Below are 26,556 nucleotides of genomic sequence, written 5' to 3' on the forward strand. Positions count from 1 at the left end.
ATGCATTGCAAACACAGGCCTTCTGCTGAGCTGCCACAAGCAACCCGTTTAGAGCAGCGAAGAAGAAATGAAAACTCGTTAGCAGCACTGATCTATATAAGACTGGATCGCTCATTGTGTTCTAAACTGCCAACAGACAGTGAAGCTGCTTCTATATTATAAATTAATGGTTAGCAGTATGTCCGCTGTTTAGCAGTATTTCAGACTGGACAAACCAGAAAGTAAAACAGCGACTAGGGATGCCACAAGTCCTGGCACTTTGCTACCAAGTCAGTGCTGAAAATGTAAAAATGTGATTATACCAGCGTATCTGTAGTACCGGTATTAAGTTCGAGTATATTCGCTACCCGCAGCTGCGTTCAGTCGCTTCCGTGTTAGTCAAAGGGCACGGCTCCAAACTTTAGCCGAATATATATACTAGTGTCTGTGAATATTAAACTGTAATATATTATTAAATATTACTCTTGCAAATTCTACATCTCTATGTGTGATGGACGCAGATTTGCGGGAGCTCGCTGTTTTTTAGTCTCTATACACTATATGAGTGTCACTATATAAGGAAACGAACACATAAAACGTCACTTCATGATAATTTACCGTTTCATTTGAGAAAACTGTTCAGTTTAACGTAAATATGTTAAGCTACTGTTGTAGCCTACAGTAGCTTTAGCTATGGCTCTATGTAGTATTAATAATAATAATTATGGCTAGACGGTTGCTTTTTTTTTTTACTTGTTTTGTTGTTATATTGTAAAACTAAAATACCTTTTTTAGTTTGTGGTGATAGATTTTTGGCTGCATTTGAAGTTCTTTTTCGCTTAAGAAAATAAATAATATTACGGTCATATTCATGTCAGATAATAAAAATACTGTAATAAATACAGTAGTTCACCATGTATTTGTTCATATTTTATTAAGGGATAAGTCTGAAGCACACCATAAAATAATTCTAGCAATTTACACAGGGCTAGTAGTATATACAGCTGTATATACAGATACACACCCAGGTATCGGATCACTACTCTGTATCGGCCGATACCCTGAGCCCAGGTATCGGAATCGGTATCGGGAAGAGGAAAAGGGTATCGGAACATCTCTAGTTACAAGTTATCTTGTTTATGATCTTCTAAAAGATCGATTCTCAATTGGCCTACCTGCTTCAGTCTAAAGAACAGAGCATCTTTCATTTTCTCCCTCAGAGCTTTTACATGTAAATGTGGCCTTGAGCAAGAGCATGAAAAGTCAACTGATTTAGTCGCGAGCCCTAGGGGCCCATAAAGCAAAGTCCCAGTGTACACGCACTCAAATTCATATACTTGATCTACATATTACCATAAATCACACCGTTATCGCTGAGAGTGAAAGGCAGTTTGGAGGTTTATAGATTGCGATTCATTGAAAAAAGCTCAACGAACATGCATGAATTGACTATTTTGTCTGAGCATGTTCAGATGACTGTTTATACACTCCATTTTTATCGCTCTCGTCTCTGTTGTACTTCCGTCTCCTCTTCTGTTTTTTCCTTCTTCCTGTTGCTGCTGAAATAATTAGTCGCTGAAGTCCCTCTGAAGATGCTAATTAGCTAATTATTCAGTAGAGTGGTCTGAGGTGCAGCGGGAGGGATATGAGATTCGGTGGCGGTCTACGGCATCGGTGCTCGCAGTGATATCGCACGTTAACAGACATGTCATGTTTCTGAATGGTGTGGACTCCTCAGCGAGTTCAGGGAAAGCAATTAGAGTATCTACAGAAGAACACTTGCATGCACTGTTAGCGCACACAACTCTGGCGTGAGACTTATCCTGGGAGAGCCAGGACTGGAGAGAAAGTGGCTGTGCCACGGGATGAAGGACTGCTGATGTCAGAGGAACAAGCGGAGCTGCGGCTATATCAGGCTGACGCAGCGGGCGACGCAGCACGAAGCGTTTACGTTTGAGAGGACTTTGTGCTTTATACATAGAGGGATTCCACTTCCCATTCCGCGCACAGCCAGTGTCCAAACACCACTGCGAGCGCTGGCTAATTTAAGAAAATTGACTGCCTGTTAAAAATATAACATTATTTGTAGTGCTGTCAAACAATTAATTGTGATTAATTACATCCAAATTAAAAATGTTGTGTACAAAATATATACGAGTATGCTGTTTATATTTAATATGTATATAAATACACACAAACACATTCATGTATAAGACTGTTGGAAGACCATTTCAGGTGACTACCTCTTGAAGCTCATCAAGAGAATGTCAAGAGTGTGCAAAGCAGTAATCAAAGCAAAAGGTGGCTGCTTTGAAGAACTTAGAATATGACATATTTTCAGTTTTCTTTTACTTATTTGTTATGTATTTAATTCAATATATAATTCCACATGTGTTAATTCATAGTTTTGATACCTTCAGTGTGAATCTACAATTTTCATAGTCATGAAAATTAAGAAAACTCTTTGAATGAGAAGGTGTGTCCAAACTTTTGGTCTGTACTGCACATGTAAATATTTTCAAAATATATACTGTATGTGGTTGTATTTATGTACACTTATTACACGGCTTTATGGAATACTTGATTCTGATTGGTCAATTGTGCCATCCAGCAGTATGTTATTCCCAGATAACAATGGCCAAATTGAATAACACACTGCTCATCTGGGTACTACGAGTGATCTCGACTGGTACTACTTACATGCTTTAACGAGTCACTCCGTCACTCCATATTGTTACTCAAAACATTTAAAAACCATGTGTTACAGTGGAAGACTTCAGCATTAATTTCAGTATGTATGGTAAAAACAAATCTTTTAGCCATGTAATAAGCAGGATAATGTACATACAACCGGCTGGATGTACATTATCCTTTTCATAAGTGACGTGACATTCAGCCAAGTATGGTGACCCATACTCAGAATTCATGCTCTGCATTTAACCCATCCAAAGTGCACCCACACAGAGCAGTGAACACACACACACACACACACACACTGTGAACCCACGCCCGGAGCAGTGGGCAGCCATTTATGCTGCGGCGCCCTGGGGAGCAGTTGGGGGTTCGGTGCCTTGCTCAAGGGCACCTAAGTCATGGTAATGAAGGTGGAGAAAGAACTGTACATGCACTCCCCCCACCCACAATTCCGTCCGGCCCAAGACTCGAACTCACGACTTCCCAACAGTAATAATAAATATACACCGTACACACACACATATATTATGTAAAAAAAAAATTTTTGGATGCGATTAAATGTGATTAATCATTTGATGGCACTAAACATTTATTTCATTCCTAAATAAAGAAATTTAACTGTTCTCTTTATTTGATTATTTGCAGGTGACTTTGATACTATTTGCCGCCTCTCACAAAATCGACACATGAAAATGTCAAATCACTACAAATAATTTTGTTCATTGTAAATATTTAAGTTTCAGTGGTATAACACACTTGATCTGCCGACATAATGTTGCAATGCATAATGATTTTGACTCCAAACCCCCTTTTATCAAACTCCAAGACATTATTTGCAGACCTTTCTATCCTTCCAGGCTGATTTTATGGCTCATAGAAATAGGAAAATACAAAACACCCCAGTTTTATTCAGAGGCCTGAACTTAAATGAAATTTTTTGAGCAGTTGCTGATATTTATATATAATCAAAACATATAATTTATATGTCAAAACATATAATATATGGCAATACATATAATGCACTGCAATACATTGAAATGTTACTCAAAAGCCAGTTTAATCATATTTGACTCGTATATAACAAATAAATACATTTTACTTAAAAGTAATGGTTATGTTGATTTAGAGGCCTTAGAATTTTGCATATCAAATATGATACAGTGGGCTGTATAGGGTTTTTTTTTTTTATTAATCATATGGGTGTTACTGTATATAATTAGTTACTAATTAGACCATGCTTAAAAATATAGCTTTTCCTAGCATGATTACAGCAATACAAAATAATTTTATAATGCATTTGATATAAATATGTTATTGGCAATAAGTAGAAAACCACACATACCAAAAATTTTCAGTAAGCATATAGTATATTTAATGCAACAAATATTGTGCAAGCTGTGCATGAATTTTTTTTTCTTTTTAAATGTCATCTTAGCAAACACTTTGGAGGTTTCAGTCTTTCCCTGTTCAATTAGATCCTGCAAAAAAAAAAAAAAAAAAAAAAAAAAATATATATATATATATATATATATATATATATATATATATATATATATATATATATATACCAAGTTTTCAATAACTGTAACTATGTTATTTGATCGGAGACCTTGCCCTTTTGAATGCATTCTTTCTGTGGTAATACCATGGTACTTTGATATACGTCATGACACTGAATGATAAAGAATGTGTTTGAATGGAACTGCTGCTTGAGTAACATAGTACTGTTCAAAAACACAGTATTGTAGATTTGTGTTTGTGTCGTTTTGTAGGAATATTCAGTTTAAATGAGCAGTTCACTGGAATAGCTGGGGAGGAATTCAAGATAGTGTTAACCGTAACATAAACATAACAATACCTGTCTGGAATTTCCCTGTGGTACATGCGTCTTCGGTTTCACTTTGTTAGAGAAATGTGCTTTGCGTCATAATAAACATTGGGCTGGACTGGTTTAATGTTTCCCAGAATGCAACACTGCTGTTTTTAGTTTCGTCCACATATTGTGTCCCTTCGGTGAGAGATGAGACAAGCTCATAATTGGTCTGCATTATGTGCTGATACCATTTCTCTTATTTCCAATCACGTTACACGACCAATCCAAAATTTGATGTCTGTAAAAAGTTGTATGTTTTTGAAAGAAGTCTCTTATGTTCACCAAGGCTGCATTTATTTGATCAGAAATACAGTAATATTATGAAATATTAATGGAATTTAAATGAACTGGTTTCTATTTGAATATATTTAAAAATTAAATGTATTTCTGTGTTGGCAAAGCTGCATTTTCAGCATCAATAATCAATACAACAGTCTTCAGATAATCCTTTATCCATTTGGGGATTTTTTAACAGAAAATTCAAAGGATTTTTTTTTTTTTTAAATATAAATCTTTTGTAACTTTTCTGATCAATTTAATGCATCCCTGCTAAATGAAAATACAATTTTATTAATATTTGAATATTCAATGAAATAATAAATAATTATGTCATTGTTGCTATAATGTAACACCAGTATAACCTTCCAGCCCTTCTTTCCACGGTCTCCATTAATAACTAGAGCGTATGTGTTAAAGCCACATGACCTGTGTAACATCTTTCACAGCGGCTGATTGAGCAGGTCTGACAGCTTCCATATCTGAAACGAAGGGTCCTGGCTTCTCCATCCATCACTCCATCAGCACGCCTGTCCACACGGCCGTCTGCTGTCATGACCTCTAATGCAGCTTTTCATCAAACACTCATTGCCCATGTTCTAGATTTCTGTTGTGCTTTTCCTCATTTCACTTCTGTGCTGTCGTACCTCACCGTGTCTCTTTCTCACTGCTGTACTCTATGACTCATAGTGGAGTTGTATCTGTGTTATTATTCTGGAGGGGAAATGAAAACACTCAGCTTCATCTATGATGTAAAGCAAGTTTGTATCTCTGATAGATGTATTATTCTGCAAGGCAAAATCTTACTTTAAAGTCCAAAAGAATGACCCTTTCTTAATGCATTTTTTGCTTTTGTGAGCTTGTTTTACTATAAAGTATGTTACATTATTTAGGTATAAAGGGCCTTCTAAAGTGTGGGGGTCATTAACAGGGTCCAAACTACTTTTAATTTATGTTTTTTACACATGCATCCATATTAATTATACAAAAAGAAAAGAAAAAAAAGCATTTATATATATATATATATATATATATATATATATATATATATATATATATATATATATATATATATATATATATATTAAGCAGACTGGAATGCAAAATAAATATTGATGAAACGTTCAGAGTAAGATCAATGACATCATGCTGAATTTAGTATTAATAATATTTTAATAATGATTGATTTGAAAGACTTTTCAATATAAGCCAGTGTTATTTAAAATGCTATTTTGACGTTATGTATATTATCGTTTTTTGTTAATATTTTAAATTAGGTTTTATTTTTATATTTTCTGTTTTATTAAAATTTTGGTTAAATATTTAATCATTTAATTTTTTTTGTCATTTTGTGTTTTTATTTTTTATTATTATTTTATTTAATACACCTTCTTAACTAAACAGTAAATGTTGCCCTGGTAAGTGTATATATATTTGTTTGTTTTGGTGATTTTAGTTTGGTTAATGATAATAACTGATGACTAAATGTATATATATTATGACTATTATTCTACGAACCACATATATACAGTAACACTTCCTACTTCATCTATTAAGACTTTTTCCAAAAGACCCTGTGAAGTTTGATGACATTTTGAAACGGATTTGGGGTGGAATAATGGCTTGTGGTTTTTGTTAAATAGCAAATAGCATTTAGCTTTCAGCTCACAGTTTGAACCAACATGGTTTGCTATTGACATATGGTATTTATAATATATATAATTTAGCAGGAGTCATGGTAGAGATCTGAACAGACCTCTAACAAGAAGAGGATGTCTTAATTAGTTTGTCTGGAAGAGGAGGACAGACTTTTTTTTTAAAATGCGTAACAGTTGCTTTTGTCAACTTTTTGGATTACATTAGCATATAGATGAAAGAAATGAACTAAAACCCTCAAAACCTGCATGTCGTCTGTAATTCAATCTTCTGCTGTTATACTCAATACATTCAAGCCAGTTGCCATCGGTGTAAAACTAGCGCCAACCTGTGGTTAAAACTTTAAACTGCATGCACTCAATTCAATCAGGACCTTGTATTTTGTTGACGAGTCGTGAACAAGGGTTATGTTTTATCTTGCGGATCCTCAATCTGTTGAATACTCTCTTCAACAAGCTCGTGTTTGAGATAGTTCAGTATACAGGACCCAAAGTAGATAAAAGTCCATCAAATCTCTCTATAAAACTGGTTTTACAGCCCATTAATTTTACATCCAAATCTTCATTTCAACGCAGTCGAGCTTTCGCCGTGTGACTGTAGGAGATTTTCTGCTCCATTAGATTTCTGACTCTGACTTATTCTTCTGCCTTCACTCCCACTAGAAATCCACGTTTTTATTTGAAGTAGTTTCCAACCATCATTGATTCTTGACGGTGTCTGAAGTGCTTTCCTCATTACCATGCTCTTCTCATCACTTGTCTCATTCAGGCCACTATAACCGAAATGCATGATAATACCAGTGGGCGACGGGGAGTCCCCCTCGTCCTGTTGTGGGTAAATTGGAATAGGGCACTAAAACACCTGCATGTGTTGAGATAATGAGTTCTGTAATGGTTCTGACATTTCCGGGAGTTTAGAGTTCCCACTAGAGATATGAGAGAGGGAGATGGCGAGGTGATTATGGGCCAATCAGCAGAGAGCTGCTAGAGAAAAGATCCTTTTAGTATTCATAAGAAAAACTATCAAGCAGATATCTAAAATGCATTCATATATTCATAGCACTCCTACTCAGGTATTAATCTGGAGTACAGTCACAGAAAAAACAACGCTAAAAAGCACCCATTTTGTAGTGCCATAATGCATTAACACGAAAATCGTTCAGTACCATGGTGCGTAATACTTTTTGTAAGGCTTTAAAAGAGGACAGGCGAACTACTGCAACCAATTATTTACAAAAGTCTCTACATTCTCTTAAAGTTTCCTGTCAGTACCAAGTTTAACGGCCTAAGCGAGGACATTTTTAAAGGGAAATTTGACGCACAAATGAACGTTCTATCATCATTTAGCCTACTCATATCATTGCAAACTTTTTTAGTTTCTGTTAAGCATAAAAAGGGAAATTTTGAAGAAAATACTAGCTGCTTTTTTTTCTATAGTTAACCCCAATGCATGTTTTTTTTTTCTATTAATTCATATTAGAAAACATATTCAATATTACTGTTTTTATTGTATGTTAAAAATGCTATATGACCTATAAAAACATTTTTTAAAAATCCCAACCCCAATTTTTTGCACTGTAGTGAGTAATTAATAAATTAACCATATAGCCAACCTAAGAACCTTACACAGCAAAAATGGTTCTAAAAGAAGGTTAAAAATTCAAGAACCTTTCTGCATGTATTTACAAGCTTTTTGCATGAGTTAACCATGAGTTTTGTATGTAACTAACTGCTTTTCCTTTTATCTTCCGCAGTATGTTGAGACTATCAGCAGCAAACAGAGTGAGCTGGATAGCTTCATTGCAGAGGGCTACAAAACAGCACTTTCCGAGGAACGTAGGAGATACTGTTTCCTGGTGGACCGCCAGTGCGCTGTGGCCAAGAACAGCAGCGCCTACCATGGCAAGGTGAGACCCAGATGCTTTTTCCTTTGCTGTACAAGATAGACAGCATCACCGCCGATGTACTTTCACAGTCTCTGATATGGCTGAAGACAGCAGCAGTTGCCATGGCAATCCCCAAAGATCAGCCCTCGCAACCATCTCTGTTGGGCACAGTTTTTTTGGGGCTTATTGCAAAGATGAGATTTATTCTCCCCTGCAATTGTCTGTGTTCCAGGAGTGCCTGCGAAGTAATGCACGCCGTTTTCTGACATATCAATTATCCGTAATAACGGAGCCACTTCCCCATGGTAAAACCACATCATTGTAACTCCAGTCTGCGTGCAGAGCAGTTATTAACTTCAGCAGGTGTTCCCAACCCATATGCAATCTGCTTAAATGCACCGTTTTACATCCATATGTGTACTTGTGTGTATGTGCCGAAGGGATGTGTGCACATGGCTATATTCTGTAATATGTCATTGTAATACCTGCTCAGACTAAACCGTAAACCCTGAACATGAACAAGTGTGGTTATGTCTTCTGGGAATGTGGTTGAGGCTGTAGGGAGGGACGGAGATAAGCCTTTAGTTTTCAAGAACATCCTGTCCAGTGGCTAATCAGTACGGAGGCGTGTGTGGGAAGAGTTCAGAAAAGGGCGCACTGAAGAGGGAGAGAGAGCGATTGTGGTAGAATCAGAAGCCGTGAGTGTGTTGTGTGTGTGTGTGTGTGTGTGTGAGTCACCAGGAGTGGGCGGGAGGATGTAGACGAAGGCCCCTCACCCACACTGCAGTGTGCTGTACTGTAAGTGGTCCGAGATGTGAGAGACCTATCAGCAGTTGCTCAGAATCACCAACAGTCATTTGCACTTAATATCAGTAAGGAGAATTATATGTTGAAAGGATTGTGCTACGTTGAAAATCTAAAGCAAAAGACCGAGGTCAAGACGCTGAGGAACAGATAGACGGATCCCTGCAGGGTTAGGAAATTTTCAAAACTCTTAATGATGTTTTATTAACAAGGTTCGGGAGGAGCGCGTCAGATACTTAGCCTAATCGACACAGGTGGACCATAATCAAGTAATCAATCCCATAGTATAAATATCGCTGACTTACCTCTATCCATTGACGGTTTATCAGCATCCCTCCTCCAACCCATCTCCTCACTTTGAGTTCACTTTATAAATAGACCGGGAAAGGGGGGTACTCTTAAGTTCGGGCAGTTCCAGAGATTGGAGCCCTTACCCGGACAGCACGCCAAATATGCATACCATACCTCAGCTAATTATATGTAAGCGTGAACTCGCGAAACACCGTTAACTTGGGAACATCCTTGCCCCCCACTGTTTGTGCTATGGATAACAATAAAACCTCTGATCATGCAACAAGGATATGTGGTCATGCTTGTCATTTGACACAGCAGACAGGATAGCACTGCATAACTGATATACTGTAGGCTTTTTTATTTCTTATTTAAAACAATTCCAAATGTGCTAATCATATCAGGAAATATCTTGATTCTCAAGTATGTGGAAGTAAATGCGTTGTCCACCTTTATAGATTGATCATTGAATGGTATTGAATGTCATTTCATCAAATATTTGTAAGTCTTTCATTTTATAGAGAGCAAAGAACATTTCCATGATCAAAGAACGTTTTTATTTAGTCTAGCCAAAGTTCAGGCACTCTCAAAAACTCCTATCTGCAATTAGTTGTTTCTGAAGAGAGAATTCAGTCAGCGAGCGAGTTAACAAAACACCGTGTTTCAGCGATGACTTATTTGAACGCCTCTGATTGGCCATTGCATTCATAAGCTCAACAGAATCGTGTGATTGGTTATCATGCAGCGCTGTACGAAAGCGTCTGTCTCTGGCTCAACGCCAGCCAGCGAATGCAGATTTTAATTTAGCAGCTGATGCTGTGCAGCACTGAACAATCTAACTACAACAGTGTGATTGTATCAAATATATAAAAATATATATTATTCAGCTAGCAGAAAAGTGCCGCCATCATTCACATTTGTTTTCCATTGTCCTATCTAAGGAATGAAGAGGTGGGCCCTCTGTTGTGGTGACAAAACTTTACAATCGCTCATAAAGTCTGGTTACTACAATAACAGAGGAGAAACCTTTGTTGTCTGTTGCAGGTTTCCCAGAGCTGTACTTTTTAAGGTTTTTGATAATATGACAGTTTACTTAAAACATTAGGAACATCTTTGCAACACACACACACAGACACACACACAAAACATCTAGAACACCATAGCAACAAATTCAAAACACCTTAGCAATTCACTAAAAAAGACACCCAGAACTCTTTAACTACACGCTATAAACCACACTGTAATACCCTAGCAACAAACCAGAACAACAACCTACTGTGAACCACTCATATTGAACAAACCCTACTCAAACACTTTGGCATCCACTCAGATTGTGTTCTGAAAGTGTAAAAATCTAGTCACGATTTTGAAGTAGTAACAATAACTGGAGTAACTCTGGTGTTTTGGCAGAAACCACAGTAACCATGGTAATATTTTTAGTGAGCAAGTGTAGTGGTGTAAAATGCACAGAGGACATCTGCCATCTCTCTCTCCCTCATTCACTCAATCAGATACATTTTAGCACGCCATGTGTGATCATACTTTTCTACTTTCATCCTAGACTATCTATGGTGCTTTTGTCTTTGTTTGTAGGGTAAGGACTTGTTAACCCAGAAGATCCCAGTGTGGCAGCAGGCCTGTTCAGACCCCAACAAACTGCCCGACAGGGCCATGCTGCTCGCCCAGCAGATGACTTCTGGATCCGGCACCCTCCTCTCCAGCCCTCTGCACTCCTCCAAGGGCAACCTGGTCATCTCAGATCCCATCCCTGGAGCACAACCGCTGCCTGTGCCCCCCGAACTAGCTGCCTTCATGGGAAGTGGCCTGGGCCATCAGGGGGTTAGTAGGGATCATTTGCCTTCTGTTTTACAAGGATTTATTGTTGATCAGAACAGCATTTCAAGCGTCTCATGTCTTAATGTGAAAAAGTAAACGCTCATTTGCATACTGCAGCTTTAGCTGAGCGTAGGATGATTCAACCTCTTTAAAACTCATTTCTGCAGGCAGTGCTTTAGTTGAGTGGCCCCTCACTAGAGCAGAACGCTCACACAGTGTTAATACAATAACTGAGCCTCCACAGCCATAATGCACTCTCTCTCTACTGGCGGTGCTGCTGGAGTGATGCTGTTATACCACAGAGCTTGTTTAGAAGTCTGGCCTCGTCTGCTGGTTTAAAGGGGTCATGACATGAATTTTTTGTATTATTTTAATATGTTCCCTGAGGTTCATTTGTAATGTTAATAAGGTTTTTTGCACATATCAACCCTCAATCTGGCCCTTTGTTCAAAAGATCTAGGGAGAAGCAGTTCTCCTAAAACTGAAAATTTGCTGAAAATTGCTCACCCTCGGGTCATCCAAAATGTAGATTATGTTGAATCAGATTTGGAGAAATTTAGCAGTAATATCACTTGCTCACCAGTGGATCCTTTGCAGTGAATGGGTGCCGTCAGAAAAAGAGTCCAAACAGCTGATAAAAACATCACCATATTCCTCAAGTCCAATCCAAAATCCAACAAGAGTCCAATCCATCAGTTAACATCTTGTGAAATGAAAAGCTGCGTGTTTGTAAGAAACAAATCCATCATGAAGACATTATAAAGCTGTGGATGGACTTTTAAACTGGAGAAAGCAATATAATGGATCATGAACTCATATTTTGTGTGACACTTTAAAGTTAAAATGCCTTGATGATGAATTTGTTCATTAAAAACTTAGCTTTTTCACTTCACAAGCCATTAAACGGTGTACTGACTGGTTGTTGTGTGGATTACTTGTGGATTATTGTAATGTTTTTATCAGCTGTTCGGACTCTCATTCTGACGGCACCCATTCACTGCAGAGTGTTCATTGGTGACATTTATTTAAATCAGTTCTGATGAAGAAACAAACTCTTTGACACCTTAGATGGCCTGAGAGTGAGTACCAAATTATTCTTCTTTCAAAGTGAATGTTCTTCTACTCTTCCATTTGTCATGTTGTCAGGAGTAGCTCATTTGCATACACTATGTCAGTAATTTAACGAAATTCCCAGGCTAAATTTTTTTTTGTGTGTGTGGCATCGCTTACTTGGTGTTCTGTATGCTTGCAGCGGCTAATGGGTCCTGATGGCATGTCTCTGGTGAACGGGACAACGGGGGTCCATGGAGACGACTACTGGACTGATGGCGGGGTCTCTCAGGGAAGACCGCCCTCTCCACAGAATCAGACTCAACCACAGAGCCAGCCCCAGAGACAGGTCAGCGACGTCTATTCCAACACCCTTCCCGTCCGCAGGCCTCAGCCTGCTAAAAACAAGACCACTGTGGGTAAGAGAAACCAACCCTTTTACATATTACCTTTGGGCAAATGGGGGTGTTTGAGCCATAAATTGCTTTTTGATCTTCTGGGCTTTCGTTTTTCATTTATTATTTACACCCTGGCTATTATTATTATTTTTATTTGAATCTTCTCCAGGAGAGACACGGACTCTGCCCAGGTCGAGTTCCATGGCGGCTGGTCTGGAGAAGAACGGACGTTCTCGTGTACAGGCCATCTTCTCCCACGCCGCTGGAGACAACAGCACCCTTCTGAGCTTCACTGAGGGCGACATCATCAACCTGCTGGTGCCAGAGGCTCGGGATGGCTGGCACTACGGGGAGAATGAGAAAAACAAGATGTAAGCATTCAATGATGTGTACATGAACAACAGAACTTAATGGGATTAAAGATAGATTTAGTAATGCTAAATATTTTGAAAATCAGAGGAAAACGAATGAGAACTGAACGTAATTTAATGAATCCATGCCATTGCTAGGATTTCTGGGTCCCTTGTCCTGTCCATTTCAGATTATTCTCCAAAGATAAAATCTCCCATGTGACTCCTCTAGAGTTTCAAAAGAGATCCAAACTGTGTTTATATTTGCTAAGATGCCATGATGCCATTTTTTTCTGAAAAATCTGAAACTAAATTCATTTTTGATGGAAACAAGCTGATAATACCCCATTGAGTCCTAGACTACATTACCCATAATCCTAGAGAGGCTGCCTACTTGGATCAGTCACTGTTTCCATGGAAATGAGAACTGCACCAAAAGAGCTTAGCAGCGTCTGCCAGCTCCCATGAGACATATTTCCCTACACCCTCTAACTACTTATATATTTGCATACATTTAAATATTTTGCAGTAAACAAAGACTTACAGTACAGTTTATGTGTGCACAGTGAGTCTTCTCCAGACAGCGATTTCAGCACAGATCAATTTGATTACAAGAGTGTCTGAGAGGAATAATACTCTGTTACACTACCCATTTAATCTATTTTCTATTTAAAAGAGTATTTCTAAAGATATTAAACGTATGCGTATTCTTCACACTGGGTTTTAACCATTGTCGTGGATGTGGAGTTTCTTAAGAAAAGCTTTTTCATTTTAGGCGTGGCTGGTTTCCTTTTTCCTACACCCGAGTGCTGCCTGACAGTGACAGCGAGAAGTTAAGAGTCAAGTGAGTACCCTGAAACACTCTTTACACCTGGAAATTAACTTGCATTTTTAATGATTGGATAACAACGGATCACTCATGGACCGATTTGACCACATTTGATGAAGGTGAAAATGCAAATACATTTTAGTCACAGCCATGTAGGAATATATGATGAGGTTATACTGAAAATGATCATACACATCTCTTTGCTTAAGTGTGGGCTGCAGGTTCTGGGCTTGTTTCTTTCTTCTCTGGTGATTTGAAAGACAACAGATATTGTGTTCTTGCGCTTGGATTAAATCTCTTGATTTAATCAACAGTATCTGATTCTTAATCAAATTATTTCACTGGATTATGGTTGGAATGCTCATTTCTTGTCTCCCCATTTCTTCACTTCTAACATCCTTTATTGAGGAACTGAATGACATAATTAAAGGAAACACGCGAAATGACTGAAACATGTTGTTAACACAATCTCAGCACAACCGATTCAGTTTACAAAACCTCAAATGTAAATTAAAAGTATATCTTTGCATTTGCATCTCTCATCTGATCACACTGGAGATGCATTGGAATAAATGCAATACAGCGAAAAACTAGCCAGATAGAAAACAGATGTTAATGGCAGGTGTAAAGATGACTGATTGACTGAGCTTCATCCTGTAGTCTTCATCATGGGAAGAGCAGCAGCACAGGAAACCTGCTGGAGAGAGAGGACATGTCCTTGCCCATGCCTGACTATGGTCTGACTGCCCGACTGTTGGCACAGAGCCTAACACAGACTCGACCACGTCCCTACAGCATGGCAGGCTTCGTACAGGTACACACACACATGCATATTAGCATTAGACAGGAATCTCTCACTAATGTCTCCTTTCTTGAGATTTTTTTTTTATTTTCTTTCAACTGCTCAAAGATTAATCTATGCGTCAGCTCTTCTTTAATCTGCTTTGTAAAGATAACTGCAAGGGGGTTTCTCTTAACATGCATGATTTTCGTATTAAATGGATAGTTCACCCTGTTATTATTTTCAGTAAAAAGGCAGTAAAGTATACAGCCTACTTCTACGGTGCTCTTTGTTCATTTTAAAAGCATATTAGCTCCTGATTGCATTCTGTTTTCACTGTAGGAAAATAGAATTGAAACATTACAAACAAAATTATTCCATTTGGAGCGATATGAGAGTGAGTAAATGATGACAGGGTTAGTGTTTTAGGTGAACTGTCCCTTTAATAAACTGTGTTGGTGCACTCTTGGATATTTTCCCTCTTAAGCTGGAAATAAGCTTCTAAGGCGCACTGAAATGTTGTTTTTACGAATTCCAGCCAGCGCTAGAGGATTATGACAGTCAGTTTGCTACAAGGTAAGATCGGCTCTTAATGAACAGACATGACAACACTTAGTAATGAATCAGATGTATGAATTTATATCAAAATGCCAAACCCGTACTGCTAATTATACCTCTGTTAGTGAATAGTAGTTAATATCTGTGTTTTTTCCCTTTCTTAGCTCTTGCTTGCTTATGCTAAATGTGCAATATAGTGCTGATATTTGTTGGGAGAGCAACGCTGTTTTATCAGAGAATTGTAAATGGTTTGACGAGAAGGTTGTGTGTCTGTCTGTTTTTGTGAGTGGAGCGAATGAGCTGTTGGATTGTGAGATGCATTGTTGTTGACCACACTGTAAGCTCATTGTGTGTGTAATCCATTAAGGTCAGGATCAGAGCTGCTCATAGTCTGTGTACCCTGATCTCATTGTCTCTAGGAGCCTCTAGTTGAGATTCAGTTCACTTACAATAATGTTTCAGGTTCAGGACAGCTTCAAATCAGCCCGTTCATATCAAGCTTCATTTCAACCTGTTTTTTATAAAAACTGTGTACAGAAATGCACTTACAATGAAAATGTGTTCATTAAATAGATTTAAATGTAATTCGATGCTTGTACTTCCTTTCAAGCAGATAAATGAAATTAAAACATAATCGTGTGCATCTTCGTTTTTGCAGTGAGAGTACTATTTTAAATGCATTATCAGTGTTACTCCTATTGACATCTTTGTCTCTATTTAACAACCTTTTCAGGAAGCAGAATTTACTAGTTTTTTTTTTTCCATGGTCATAATTTTTCTTTTTCTTTTCTTTTTTTTGAAGGAATGAATACTTTCATTCAGCAGGTACTCATACAATTAATCAAAAATATGTGACACAATACTGGAATAATGGCTGCTGAAAATTCAGCTTTCTAAGAAAGGAATAAATTATATTCTGAAATATATTTAAATAGAAAACAACTATTTTTAAATTGTAATACTATTTCACAATATTGCTGTTTTTAATGTGTTTTTGCTTATATAAATGCAGCCCTGGTGAGCATAAGAGACCTTTCAAAAACATTTAAAAAATCAAAACAGACACCACATTTTTAAAGAGCAGTGTATAACTATAATTTTGCATCGACAAGAATATTATGAGATTGTATTACATAATGTTTCTAAATTTTTATGAAAGTATGTGTGAACTGTAATGAATGTCCTGCCTCATAAATGTCAATTGTAAGTGCATTTCTGTGAACCTGATTTAATGAACAACTCAAATGATTTATGTTGTAGATTGTAAATTGTATTTAAGACGGATTATTTCTAGATAGCTTTATGATAGATCTTGACCTTTTACCAGTTTTGATCCTTTGTCTTTTCAATTTGATCATTGTCAATTGAAAAGGGCACTTTAACATGGCACATTCAGTAGCTGTGTAGTTTGATGTTAGACAGGATGAGGAATAAGCCACCCTACAGCCTTCACTCCTGCCCATTTGTGGCTGTCTTGTCTTTTCTTCGTTTCTCTCTGAATGTGTCCGACCTGGCAAGCTTCCTTCTCTCTTTGTTCCACAGTTCCGATGGCAAATTGATTTCGACAGTGTGAACACAGACAGACTATCAGACACAGATCCGGATAGCACAGGGGCCACGCCCCTACTTCCCTTAGCCCCTCCCCTTTTAAGCTCTGCCTCCACACACTCCTCCTCCAATGGAAGGGGCCAGTCTCATCCCTCCTTTCTGTCCTCTCTTCCTCCCTGCGTCTTGCTGGGGCGATAGTGATGGTCGCGTGTGGTGGGTCGGGGGGGAACTCTGAGAAGAACGACCGGAACGCAGTCCAACTGCTCGCCTCGCTGCTTTACGGACTCTGATTCGCCTGTAGTGACGCCGCTATGACATCGCTGTGGACTCCAAAGAGACTGCTTACCACTTCCCGTCTTTCATGCATGAGCACAAGTTTTGCTATGTGGTTGTTTTTTTGTTTTTTTTCAAATGACATCCTCATGTAAAAGTGCCAAAAGTAAAGCAAATTTGGTCTTTTGGAGCAGCCCTCCTCATTGCGAAGCTCTTGCTGAGTGTTTTTCTAAGCAGATATAATGGGAGCCTCATGCCAAATGAGGAATGTTTTTTGTTTTTTTATTCTTCTTTGTGGTTTAGTTGTGCAGAGTGTACTCTCTCTCTGTGTGTGTTTTTGAAGAGCATTTGCGTTTTGTGAATCCCTCATGTATTACCTGGTGCTCTTCTGGTCCAGAGGCTGTGTCACTTTGTGCCGCAACAAGCTTAGATTTTCCTCCAATTCACCCACGAAATTGGAATGATTGGAAGGAAAATTGAAATTTTCCCTCATTAAACTAGTGCCAAATGAGAGTGGACCTATGAAACTGGAGCGAAGGTTGCATGAGCTTCAAAATCCTCGGGTGGGACTGTGCTGTTCGTCCAGACCTGCACGTGTCTGCTCACCCTACATGCATGAAAGAAAAGTGCTTTGAGCAGAAACCTTTCCCCCAAAAAAATATCCCATTATCCTATCTCAGACAGCTGGAAGTATGGGATCGGAATAGTATCAAAAATAATATTTTTTTGTCAGTATGATTCACAAATGTGTGACCTTATTCACAAAATTTGTTTCTCAAATATTCCTATGAACGTTGTTCACAAGTTTTTAAACTCATGAACTGATGGATAACTTTGAATGTATTATTTTTTGAGAGGTTTTTAGTAAAGATACATTTAGCCCAAAATACCAAAATTCACATTTTGGTAAAATGATGAATGAGAGGTTTTTATTCAAAAATAAATTTTGCCAACAATACCATAACCCAATTTTTGGTTAAAATAGTGATTGAGAGAGGTTTTGATACAAAAATACATCTTGCCAAAAATACCAAAATTCACTTTTTGGTAAAATAGTGATTGAGGGGTTTTTATTCAAAAATACTAAAATTCACTTTTTGGTAAAATAGTAATTGGGTAAAATAATGATTTAAATGGCAACATATATTATGTATTTTTTTAATTAGATTTTGTATTTATTTATTTGTTTTTCATCAGGTACATTCTCTTCAGCCAATCAAGTGAGAGTTGGAGATCAATGCATTGTACAACACTGACATTAAATGCTATGTGAAAGGGCCTTAGGCACCATTCCCTCAAAAATGAAATGACTGTCATCATTAACTCACCCTCACGTTGTTCCAAATCCTTTGCTTTGGTTTCCATTTGAAAAACACATTTAGATCATTTCAGTGAATCTTGAGAGGTTTCTGTCACAAAAAACCCAAAGTCTTATAGGTTTGAACAACATGAAGGTGAGTAAACAATAGGTGCATTTACATGGACACTTTTTGCTTCCATCTGAATAAATTCATTCTGATTGATGAATCCCAACGTAGTGTTTACATGAACGCTAAATAAAGTGATCAGGGTGATATGCGCGCTTATGTCAGAAGCTTCTGATCGGATTTACTTTTGACATGCACACATTGCATGAATATACCGGGTTTCCCGCTGCTGTCACATACTGTTTTAAAAAGCACACGTGATATTTACGCGATAGTCTTAAACAAGGACTCTAGAATGTTGCCCTGCTCCTTTTTATAGATGCTGAGTGAAAGGGGAGTTTTATAATGATGGTATACTAATAAATGAGACTTTATTAGTCAGGAAGAACGGCTCATTCTGCGCGTCATATGTCATGGCGCTATTTCTACATCACTGCGCATGCACAGTACTGTCTAGTTTCGGTTTTCAATCCGATCAAGTGTTTACACGTCCTCGCACTTGGATTAGAAAAGGAATAAACCACCCTATACGGATCAGGCCAATTTAATCTGATTGACGTGTTTACTCTGGACTTTTTTATTCTGATTGTGCATCTAGTCCTATTACGATCGGATTGGTAGGGTCCATGTAAACGCAGCTATTGACAGAATTTTCGTGTTTGAGTGAACTGTCTCTTTAAATTATTGCCTTTGGGAATATATTCAGCATCGCGTTACGTCAGTCAAGCTCGCATCAGCCAACATTCAACTGTTCCTGATGTGTACCAATCCAGTGTTGACACCTATCACATGTGGTCTATTTAAATTCCCACTCTTCAGCATCTCTTCCGTCACATCGCTGCTTGCAATTAACTCCCTCCTCCAACCCCAACTCCACCTAACTGAACCTGTAATCCCATCTGACTTTTGCTTCACTTCATCGGAAGCATTCTCTATCATGGATTGTTTTACAACTCATTGTGAATAGTAATTATGTATGCATATAATGGTCCTGTTCTGTCCCCCGGGGGGGTTGTCTTGCTGCTCTACCCACTCTGTCCAAGCATGGCTGTCCAAGTAGTGTTGCCCAGAACAATACCATACCGCCAACACTAACTGTTTGCAATATAATTGTAATAAATATACTTGACGAAAGTGGTTCTGATTGAAATGAATTTAATTTTGTGAATCTCAATCAGGTTACACATTTCTGTATCATATCATGTGAATATATACATTTTAGGCTATTCTGAGCCCATCCAGAAGTGCCACCAGCCCATGTCTCTAAAACATTCCCATTGTAGTATGTTTCCATGCAGTTTTAGGATGTCGACTGACAGATCCTCTGGAGCTGTGGTGTAGTCCTCGCTGTGATGATGTTCTTTTGTTTCTTCTTTCTTTTTCTTTTCTTGCAAAATAGACAAACTAGGAAAAATGCACAAGAAATCAGTGTAACAATCACAAAATGCATGCTGAGGAGGAACATAGTGAACAATGACCTTGAATGTATGGTGACTTTTTACGAAAGGAATAAATAAATATCTATATATTAATAAAACATTTGTTCATATGAGCTTCTAATGATTTTTAACGTTGTCATCTTGAATTTCCAAGTATTTGCATTGAGCTTCAATGGGTGCTGCACAACTAACTCAATAGAAACGTCCTTTATTGCGATATCCATCATATTTCATGTTGTTATTTACTGATGTATTATTTTATAAAATCTAAACATTTAAAATAAACCAAATATATATGGCATGAGCAATTTTGGGCCATTAATGGTTAATATTATTCAGGGTTTTTTGGGGGGCTTTTTGCTTGCACCCACATACCAACAAGTCATGCTCAACTGGGTCGTCCACAAATAAAATGTCATCTTTTGAGACCGACTATTAACCAACATTTCACGAACCTGAAGAGCACACAGTTCTAATCTAGCATAAAGTTTGTGTACTTGTGCATCATGACGTCATGTCTGTATGAATTTGTGACCGTGTGTGTTTTTCCGTGTCTGTGCTTGCCTGCTCGCCTTTTTTCTTCTTCTTATCTTCTAAGATCTGTTATATTTGAGATGTATAAGACATGTCAGTTTTTTTATAAGCATGCATCTTGTATAAAGAACTGAATTATTTTTTATTTTTTTTATGTGTATATATATTGAAATGTGCTCTTCAAGAGTTCACTGTTTTCCATACACATCTCTTTACTAATTGGACCTCCTAACCAAACTGCTTTGGGCAGACCTTTCATTTTGCACTATATTTTGAACCCATGTCATTACTAGAAGTGTGTTATTGACTCATCTACAAACATAAGACTGTGACCTCATCCATGAGCAAAAAAAAGCGCTACTGTGTGTCACAGAGCAAGTAACCTACTGTACGGCCATTGAACGCAACACTAACAGTCATTTGAATGCGGTGGAAATGTAGCCATTCATAGTCTCCGTCTGAGCTGAGCTCTCAGGTTCAAACCCCTGGACTCTGTTTACTTTCCAGTTTGGGTCCTGAATTGTCCCGGTTCTGAGTGTTGCAGGACCTCCGTAAGTCACCTGCCTCCATCGCTGCTCAGCCAAACCAGTCATGCCCTTTCTTTTAATTTTGGTTTTTGTTTTCGACTCTCATTCGCTGTGCGGCTTAAACGGACAGTAGGGCTTCACAACTGTTTCGTCTCATGCCGCCACCTGCCTCTCTGGTTGGTCCTTGGCTTTTTGTGTGTGAGCTGTAGTTCGTACTAGCCAGAGAGGTCATAGGTTGCCAGGAAATGGTGTTGGCGCTGGAGGTAACCCCGAATCTAACTCTTGCATGCATCTATCAATGCTGACAGAAGTAACTACAGTATGTCTTGTACCATTTGCATGCCTGCACCAAACACCCTTCATAGACTCTTCTCCAGATACCCGTTCATAAGTATATGTCAAATGAATCACCGTATGCCTTTCAGCAGTACCTTTCTTCTGTTCCCCAAATCAAAGTGCAGTAGAGCTGTTTATGTGTCGTAGAGTTCAGTGGGTCACTAGCGTGGGCCGTGTTGTGGGCATACTGACCGTGTTTGTTCTCCACCCCCTCTCCATCTAGTGACCGTTCCCTGGAGGTCTACTACAGGCCAAGCATCATGGATGACCGATCCGCTCCTCTCTACTACTAGAGGGGCCATGCAGTGGCCTGCGCACTATGTCGCCCTCTTCTGTTCTGTCTGTGTCATTGCAACAGCATGTGGAGGCAGAGCACATGCATTTCCCCACAGGGCACAGAGGATGGAGTTGGTTATGTTCTTAAAGGATTAGAATAATGATCTTAACTCTGTAGCTTTACAATTAATGGTATTTGTGTCCACCGATTCACGTATTTTAAAAGTTAACAGCTTTTCTGAATGGTTTTCTTCATCAACAAATCAGGCACAACTGAAGTGACAGTACTTTTTTTTTTCTTTTTTGGAGGGAAAGTGTAAGCCTGATCATTTAAACATGAGATCTTTTATTTGAATGAATGTGAAAATGTAAAAAAAAAAAAAAGTGAGTAATTTGGATATTATTTCTATAAATGCAGTTCTAAAGGGGAGCCTTTCTTTTTCTGTCAGTTATGGATGTTTTGTTTCACATGCCTCTATCAAATCATTTCAGAAAGCTGATGGAACCTCTTCGCAGGGATCTTGATGCTGTGGTCACTCTGTATTAAACAGACCACTGTGCTTTGCTAAAGTTCTAGTGATGCCTCTGTGAATCCTTGTCTTTGTAGAGATCTGTACAGTATATTAGATGCAATATATAGTGCAACAGGAACTGTGCCTTTTATTGCTGTTTTGTGCTCTATGCTGTTCTGAATATCTGTAACTCCACTGGTGTAAGTAAAGGGAATTGCTTTATGTGATATTTTGTAGTTCCATTTGATTTTTTGTATTATTATTTGCTTCTACCGTCCTTTTTTTAATTTACCTAGAAATTCCAATGACTGTTATAGATCTATAAGAAGGTTTATTTGTTTTCACCTGCCGCTTTTGCTTTTCTACTGTACGTACTGAGCAATACTGCTTATTAAATATCAAAAATAGACTTAATAAAATAATAGTGAAAATATTAAATTGCAGGTTCTGTAAATATATCTTTTGGTTTGTTTTCTGCTTGAGGGACTGAACATTACTAGAACAGTATATATAACAACTGATTTTTGAAATGATATGGAAAATACAATATCAGCTAGTTTAGATCCTGCTATGAATTGCATGTTTTCTATATTAGGGCATCTTCTGTGGATCGTGTGAGAAAGGTGGGATCGATGTCTGATTCTTCGCTGGACTGGAAGATTTTGTCTGATCAGCTTTGAAACCAGTTTTATTTTTGTTTTGGCTCTTCTGTTTATTCTTATTTATGGACAACTGCAAATGTATGTGAACATTTTTTTCTTTTCTGAAATAAAAAGGCACATTTAAACTGCCACTCTTTCAGACTGCATCGGTTCAAATGGCTGAGATATCATGTTTTAACCTAGAAATTATCTTTTCTTCTTCCATTTAGCCACAAGCTGTTCTTTGGATCCTCTCAAAACATGCTGGAGAACATCAACGACAGGTTTCTCACAAACTACAAAAATGCAAAACGAGCATTTTCATCAGTGGTCTCAGATTAAGCGCATACTGTATATGTGTTTGAATGTGTGTGTGTGTGTATATTAATAACTGTCACAGGCACAAGGACAAACTATAGTTTGGTTTATTTTTAGAATAGTACAGTAGGCATGAGTCGTGAGGACATACGGTTCGACAGCTACGAGGCAGTAACAACAGACTTTTCCCTTCAACGCAACATTTAGTTCACTTTCATTTGACTTTTCTTTGGCAACCACAACCAGCCGAATGAAGCACTGATGTTCTGAATGAGAAAAAGTAGCTACTGCCGCAAGGTTTATTAGCACAGTATAAAACTCTTGAAAGGCATACAGCGAGAAAGCGAGGGTACAAGTGCAGTGATTGTGACTTACAGCATTGGCACAAATGTGTATGGGCTCCAGTGATTCAAGGCAGAACATGACAGGTACAGCTGTACGTTACATTTAAACAGATCATCGTGTAAAACAGGTCATAACTTTTCTCTGTGTTACACCTCAGATCATATAGGGACAAAAGACCAAATATATTGAGAGAAACTTGTAGAAACACATGTAGCCCACATGCAGTCTGGACCATCTGAATTGTTCTGTAGTATAATTTTGAACATCTATTTGTTATTGGATTTAACAAAAATAACACTTCTGAGACAAGGCATCATCACAGACGGAGGATCAGATCTGCAGGAGCTGCCGTTGTTGTTTGGAACACATTTTGTTCACAGACGATATGGTCCCTCTTCTCTCTTTAGCTTGTTTCTGCGTCTTTGAGTACCACAATTGTGAAGTACACACCTGTGACTTTGATAACCCACCGGTTTATCCTGAAATCAGTTTCTGTAGCTCTCGGATTCAAAGCAAAAGTTATTCATGCCCGAGACTGATTGCTGTGATGGACTTGCTTAAGTTCTGATCCTGACAAGCACCAATAAACTTATCACCATCAGTACCATCAGGGTCATTCCTCTTATACTTCCTCTTATTTTCATGCCCCTATCATATACTGGATGATATATTAAATTCAAGTTTTGGAACACAAAGAACTGAATGTCTGAGCTACCGCTCCAAATATGGCAAAGCACCATAGATGTAATCATAAATGTAGCTTATTTAAATCCATGCGAAGTGATACAGTAGCTTTATGTGAAGAACAGACTGAATTTTTAATTTGTTGTTATAATGGCTTGATAATTATAAACATTAACAGTGAAACCTTGCACTCGTGTAAACATTCAATAGTTGCAGTCAAAAGGCATTTATGCCAAAGTTTGGATGTATCTTTTTAAATAACAACTTAAAGTCTTATGTTTCTCACATAAAGCTACTGACCTCAGAGCACACAGAATGTAGCACGTGAACTTTTTTTAAAGTGTTAAAGTGCCTTGTATTTCTGAAAGTTTGAATTGCTGCATAACAGGAATGACCCATATGTGAGCTACCATATATATGCATGCTACCATAATACTTGAAGCAAAAATAGTACGTCTGTTATCTGTTCTCTTGCAATACTGTTATTGCTTCTCAGCAAAAAAAAAAAAAAATACTGTAATATATCACTGTCATCCATAAAATATGTTGTATATTTTGGTCTAGGGGTTTAAAAATCTAACCAGAGAAGAAGTGTTAAGAGTTAGTGATTAAACTGCACTTTTAATAAGATATACATTAGATCTTGATTTTGATTAAGTACTTGATTATGGGATAAGAGATGTATAAAGATATCCTAAGTCATTAATGAAAGTGCAGGTAGTTGTAAAAGTTCTTCGGCATTAAAAATAAAGCAAAACACTGTTTAAGACTGTATGAGGAATTTAAGTGTGATGGTTTATATTGTTAATATATCTACTTTTGTACCATACCCTTAACACTCCTGAGCTAAAGTTAGTTAAAAGTGGTCAAATATAGAAAACATCACATTTTTGCAGCTTGTATTGAGGGGTTCAATGTATATATTTCTTTGCACCCTCAATAATAAATGTGGGTCTTTCTTTTATGGGGCAGAACATCTTGAAACTATTTTATGCAGCTCATTGGGTCAAACTGAAAAATGTAAAGCACTATGACAGATCTTTCAGACTGTAAACCACATATTGACATGACAAGCAAACGAGGAGAGCAGCCTTGCATCTATATTGTATGTGTAAAATGAAATAAAAGAGATGATTTCAGCATGATACTGATACTGAATTGTGCAAATAAGTTATAATCGTCTTACCTCATGTTCTAATACATAGATAATAAATATGTTTTTATACAGATCATTCCTTGTTTTTAAAACTGTTGTCCTCCAAAAACTGTCACTTAACCAACATCTGTCTAGAAACACAAAGGGAAGGGCTGGCTAATCCACTACAATATGAGGCACTGTGTCCAAACAGCATATCAGGTTGACAGGACCCTTTTGTCCAGCACATTTAAAAGAGCAAAAATATATAGCGATACAGGAAAGCCCCCAGTCTGATGAGACCAAATCAAACCATATGGGTTCTAAACACCTCTTCAATTAAATGGGTATTGACCCTTTCACTCCTGGACCCCATTCTCATTGTTACCTGTGTGACAAAAAGAGAAAGCTAGTTAACTTTCAATGTCAACCCTGCATACAGCAACAAACTCAAAAGCATTATATCTAGCACCTAATGTTTCTAAACTCTATCAATCATGTCTTTATGGCGAGCTTTAGTGCTCAATTCCAATTTTTGCTCAGATCCATTTTTGTGTGTGTGTGTGTGTGTAGCTATTCACGCTGTTTTAAATGTGGAAAATATCAGATATCCAGTGTGAACAGTTCACTGTTCTGAACTGACCTGCATGCACAAAAGAACAATGCGAACAGGGTTTCCAGATTTTCACAACAAAATTTGGCCAGTAGCTTCCCAAAATGTATTCAAACCAGTGTTAATTTCGTTGACGAAGACTATGACGAAAAATATTCGTCAACTAACCTTTTTCAAGGACGAAAACTAAATAAAAACTAAATAAAAAGTCAGATATGACGAAAAACGTGACGAAATATAACTGACACTTTAGTCAACGAATAAAAATGAGACGAAAATATATGGGAGGGACGAATGGAGAAGAGATCCAATCAGAGCGAATCTTTGAGGGTAGGTTGATCTATGCAGAAGCAGCGAGCCATTTTAAAAAGCCGCGGCAAATGCAAGCGCAACAGCTAAACAAACGCAGCAGCAGTTACACAGAAAAGAGAACAAAGATGAGTTTGCAGAAATTAGCACAGTTTCGAGGACGTTTTCATAACAGTTAAGTTGTTTACACAGGGAACTACACTGCGACCTTTTGAAATGCCATTGCGACCCAAATTTTTATGGGGTCGTAAATGTATCACTGATTATTTTTGTAACTACTTATGTGTAATGCTATGTTTTAATATGAGCATTTATTAAAACTGAAATGTGTATTTTAAGAATACGTTTTATAACGTGCTCCGAGCATTCAACACATCAA

The 26,556-nt window shown here is 37.8% G+C and overlaps 2 protein-coding genes across 8 annotated transcripts in view; one reads left to right on the forward strand and one right to left on the reverse strand.

Moving 5' to 3' along the window:
* The window catches only part of LOC127953281 (brain-specific angiogenesis inhibitor 1-associated protein 2-like), a 78,486-nt gene extending 55,563 nt beyond the window's left edge, over positions 1-22,923 (forward strand). Inside the window, exons 7-14 of one of the 5 annotated variants that reach the window (XM_052552317.1) lie at positions 8,232-8,384; positions 11,052-11,297; positions 12,547-12,763; positions 12,912-13,113; positions 13,868-13,936; positions 14,582-14,735; positions 15,241-15,278; positions 21,568-22,923. In XM_052552317.1, the coding sequence (XP_052408277.1) occupies positions 8,232-8,384; positions 11,052-11,297; positions 12,547-12,763; positions 12,912-13,113; positions 13,868-13,936; positions 14,582-14,735; positions 15,241-15,278; positions 21,568-21,637 (1,149 nt within the window). In that variant the 3' untranslated portion in view covers positions 21,638-22,923. Of the gene's footprint in view, positions 1-8,231; positions 8,385-11,051; positions 11,298-12,546; positions 12,764-12,911; positions 13,114-13,867; positions 13,937-14,581; positions 14,736-15,240; positions 15,279-16,802 lie in introns of all 5 variants that reach the window. The other 4 variants (XM_052552318.1, XM_052552319.1, XM_052552321.1 and 1 more) reach the window with 4 other exon arrangements.
* A 259-nt stretch (positions 22,924-23,182) lies between these two features.
* The window catches only part of LOC127953279 (serine/threonine-protein kinase LMTK1), a 45,778-nt gene continuing 42,404 nt past the window's right edge, over positions 23,183-26,556 (reverse strand). For all 3 annotated transcript variants that reach the window (XM_052552314.1, XM_052552313.1, XM_052552315.1), the window contains exon 14: positions 23,183-25,643. In XM_052552314.1, coding sequence (XP_052408274.1) covers positions 25,615-25,643 — 29 coding nt within the window. In that variant the 3' untranslated portion in view covers positions 23,183-25,614. The remainder of the gene's footprint in view (positions 25,644-26,556) is intronic.

This window comes from Carassius gibelio, chromosome B3, assembly GCF_023724105.1.
Source record: "Carassius gibelio isolate Cgi1373 ecotype wild population from Czech Republic chromosome B3, carGib1.2-hapl.c, whole genome shotgun sequence".
Taxonomy (NCBI): domain Eukaryota; kingdom Metazoa; phylum Chordata; class Actinopteri; order Cypriniformes; family Cyprinidae; genus Carassius; species Carassius gibelio.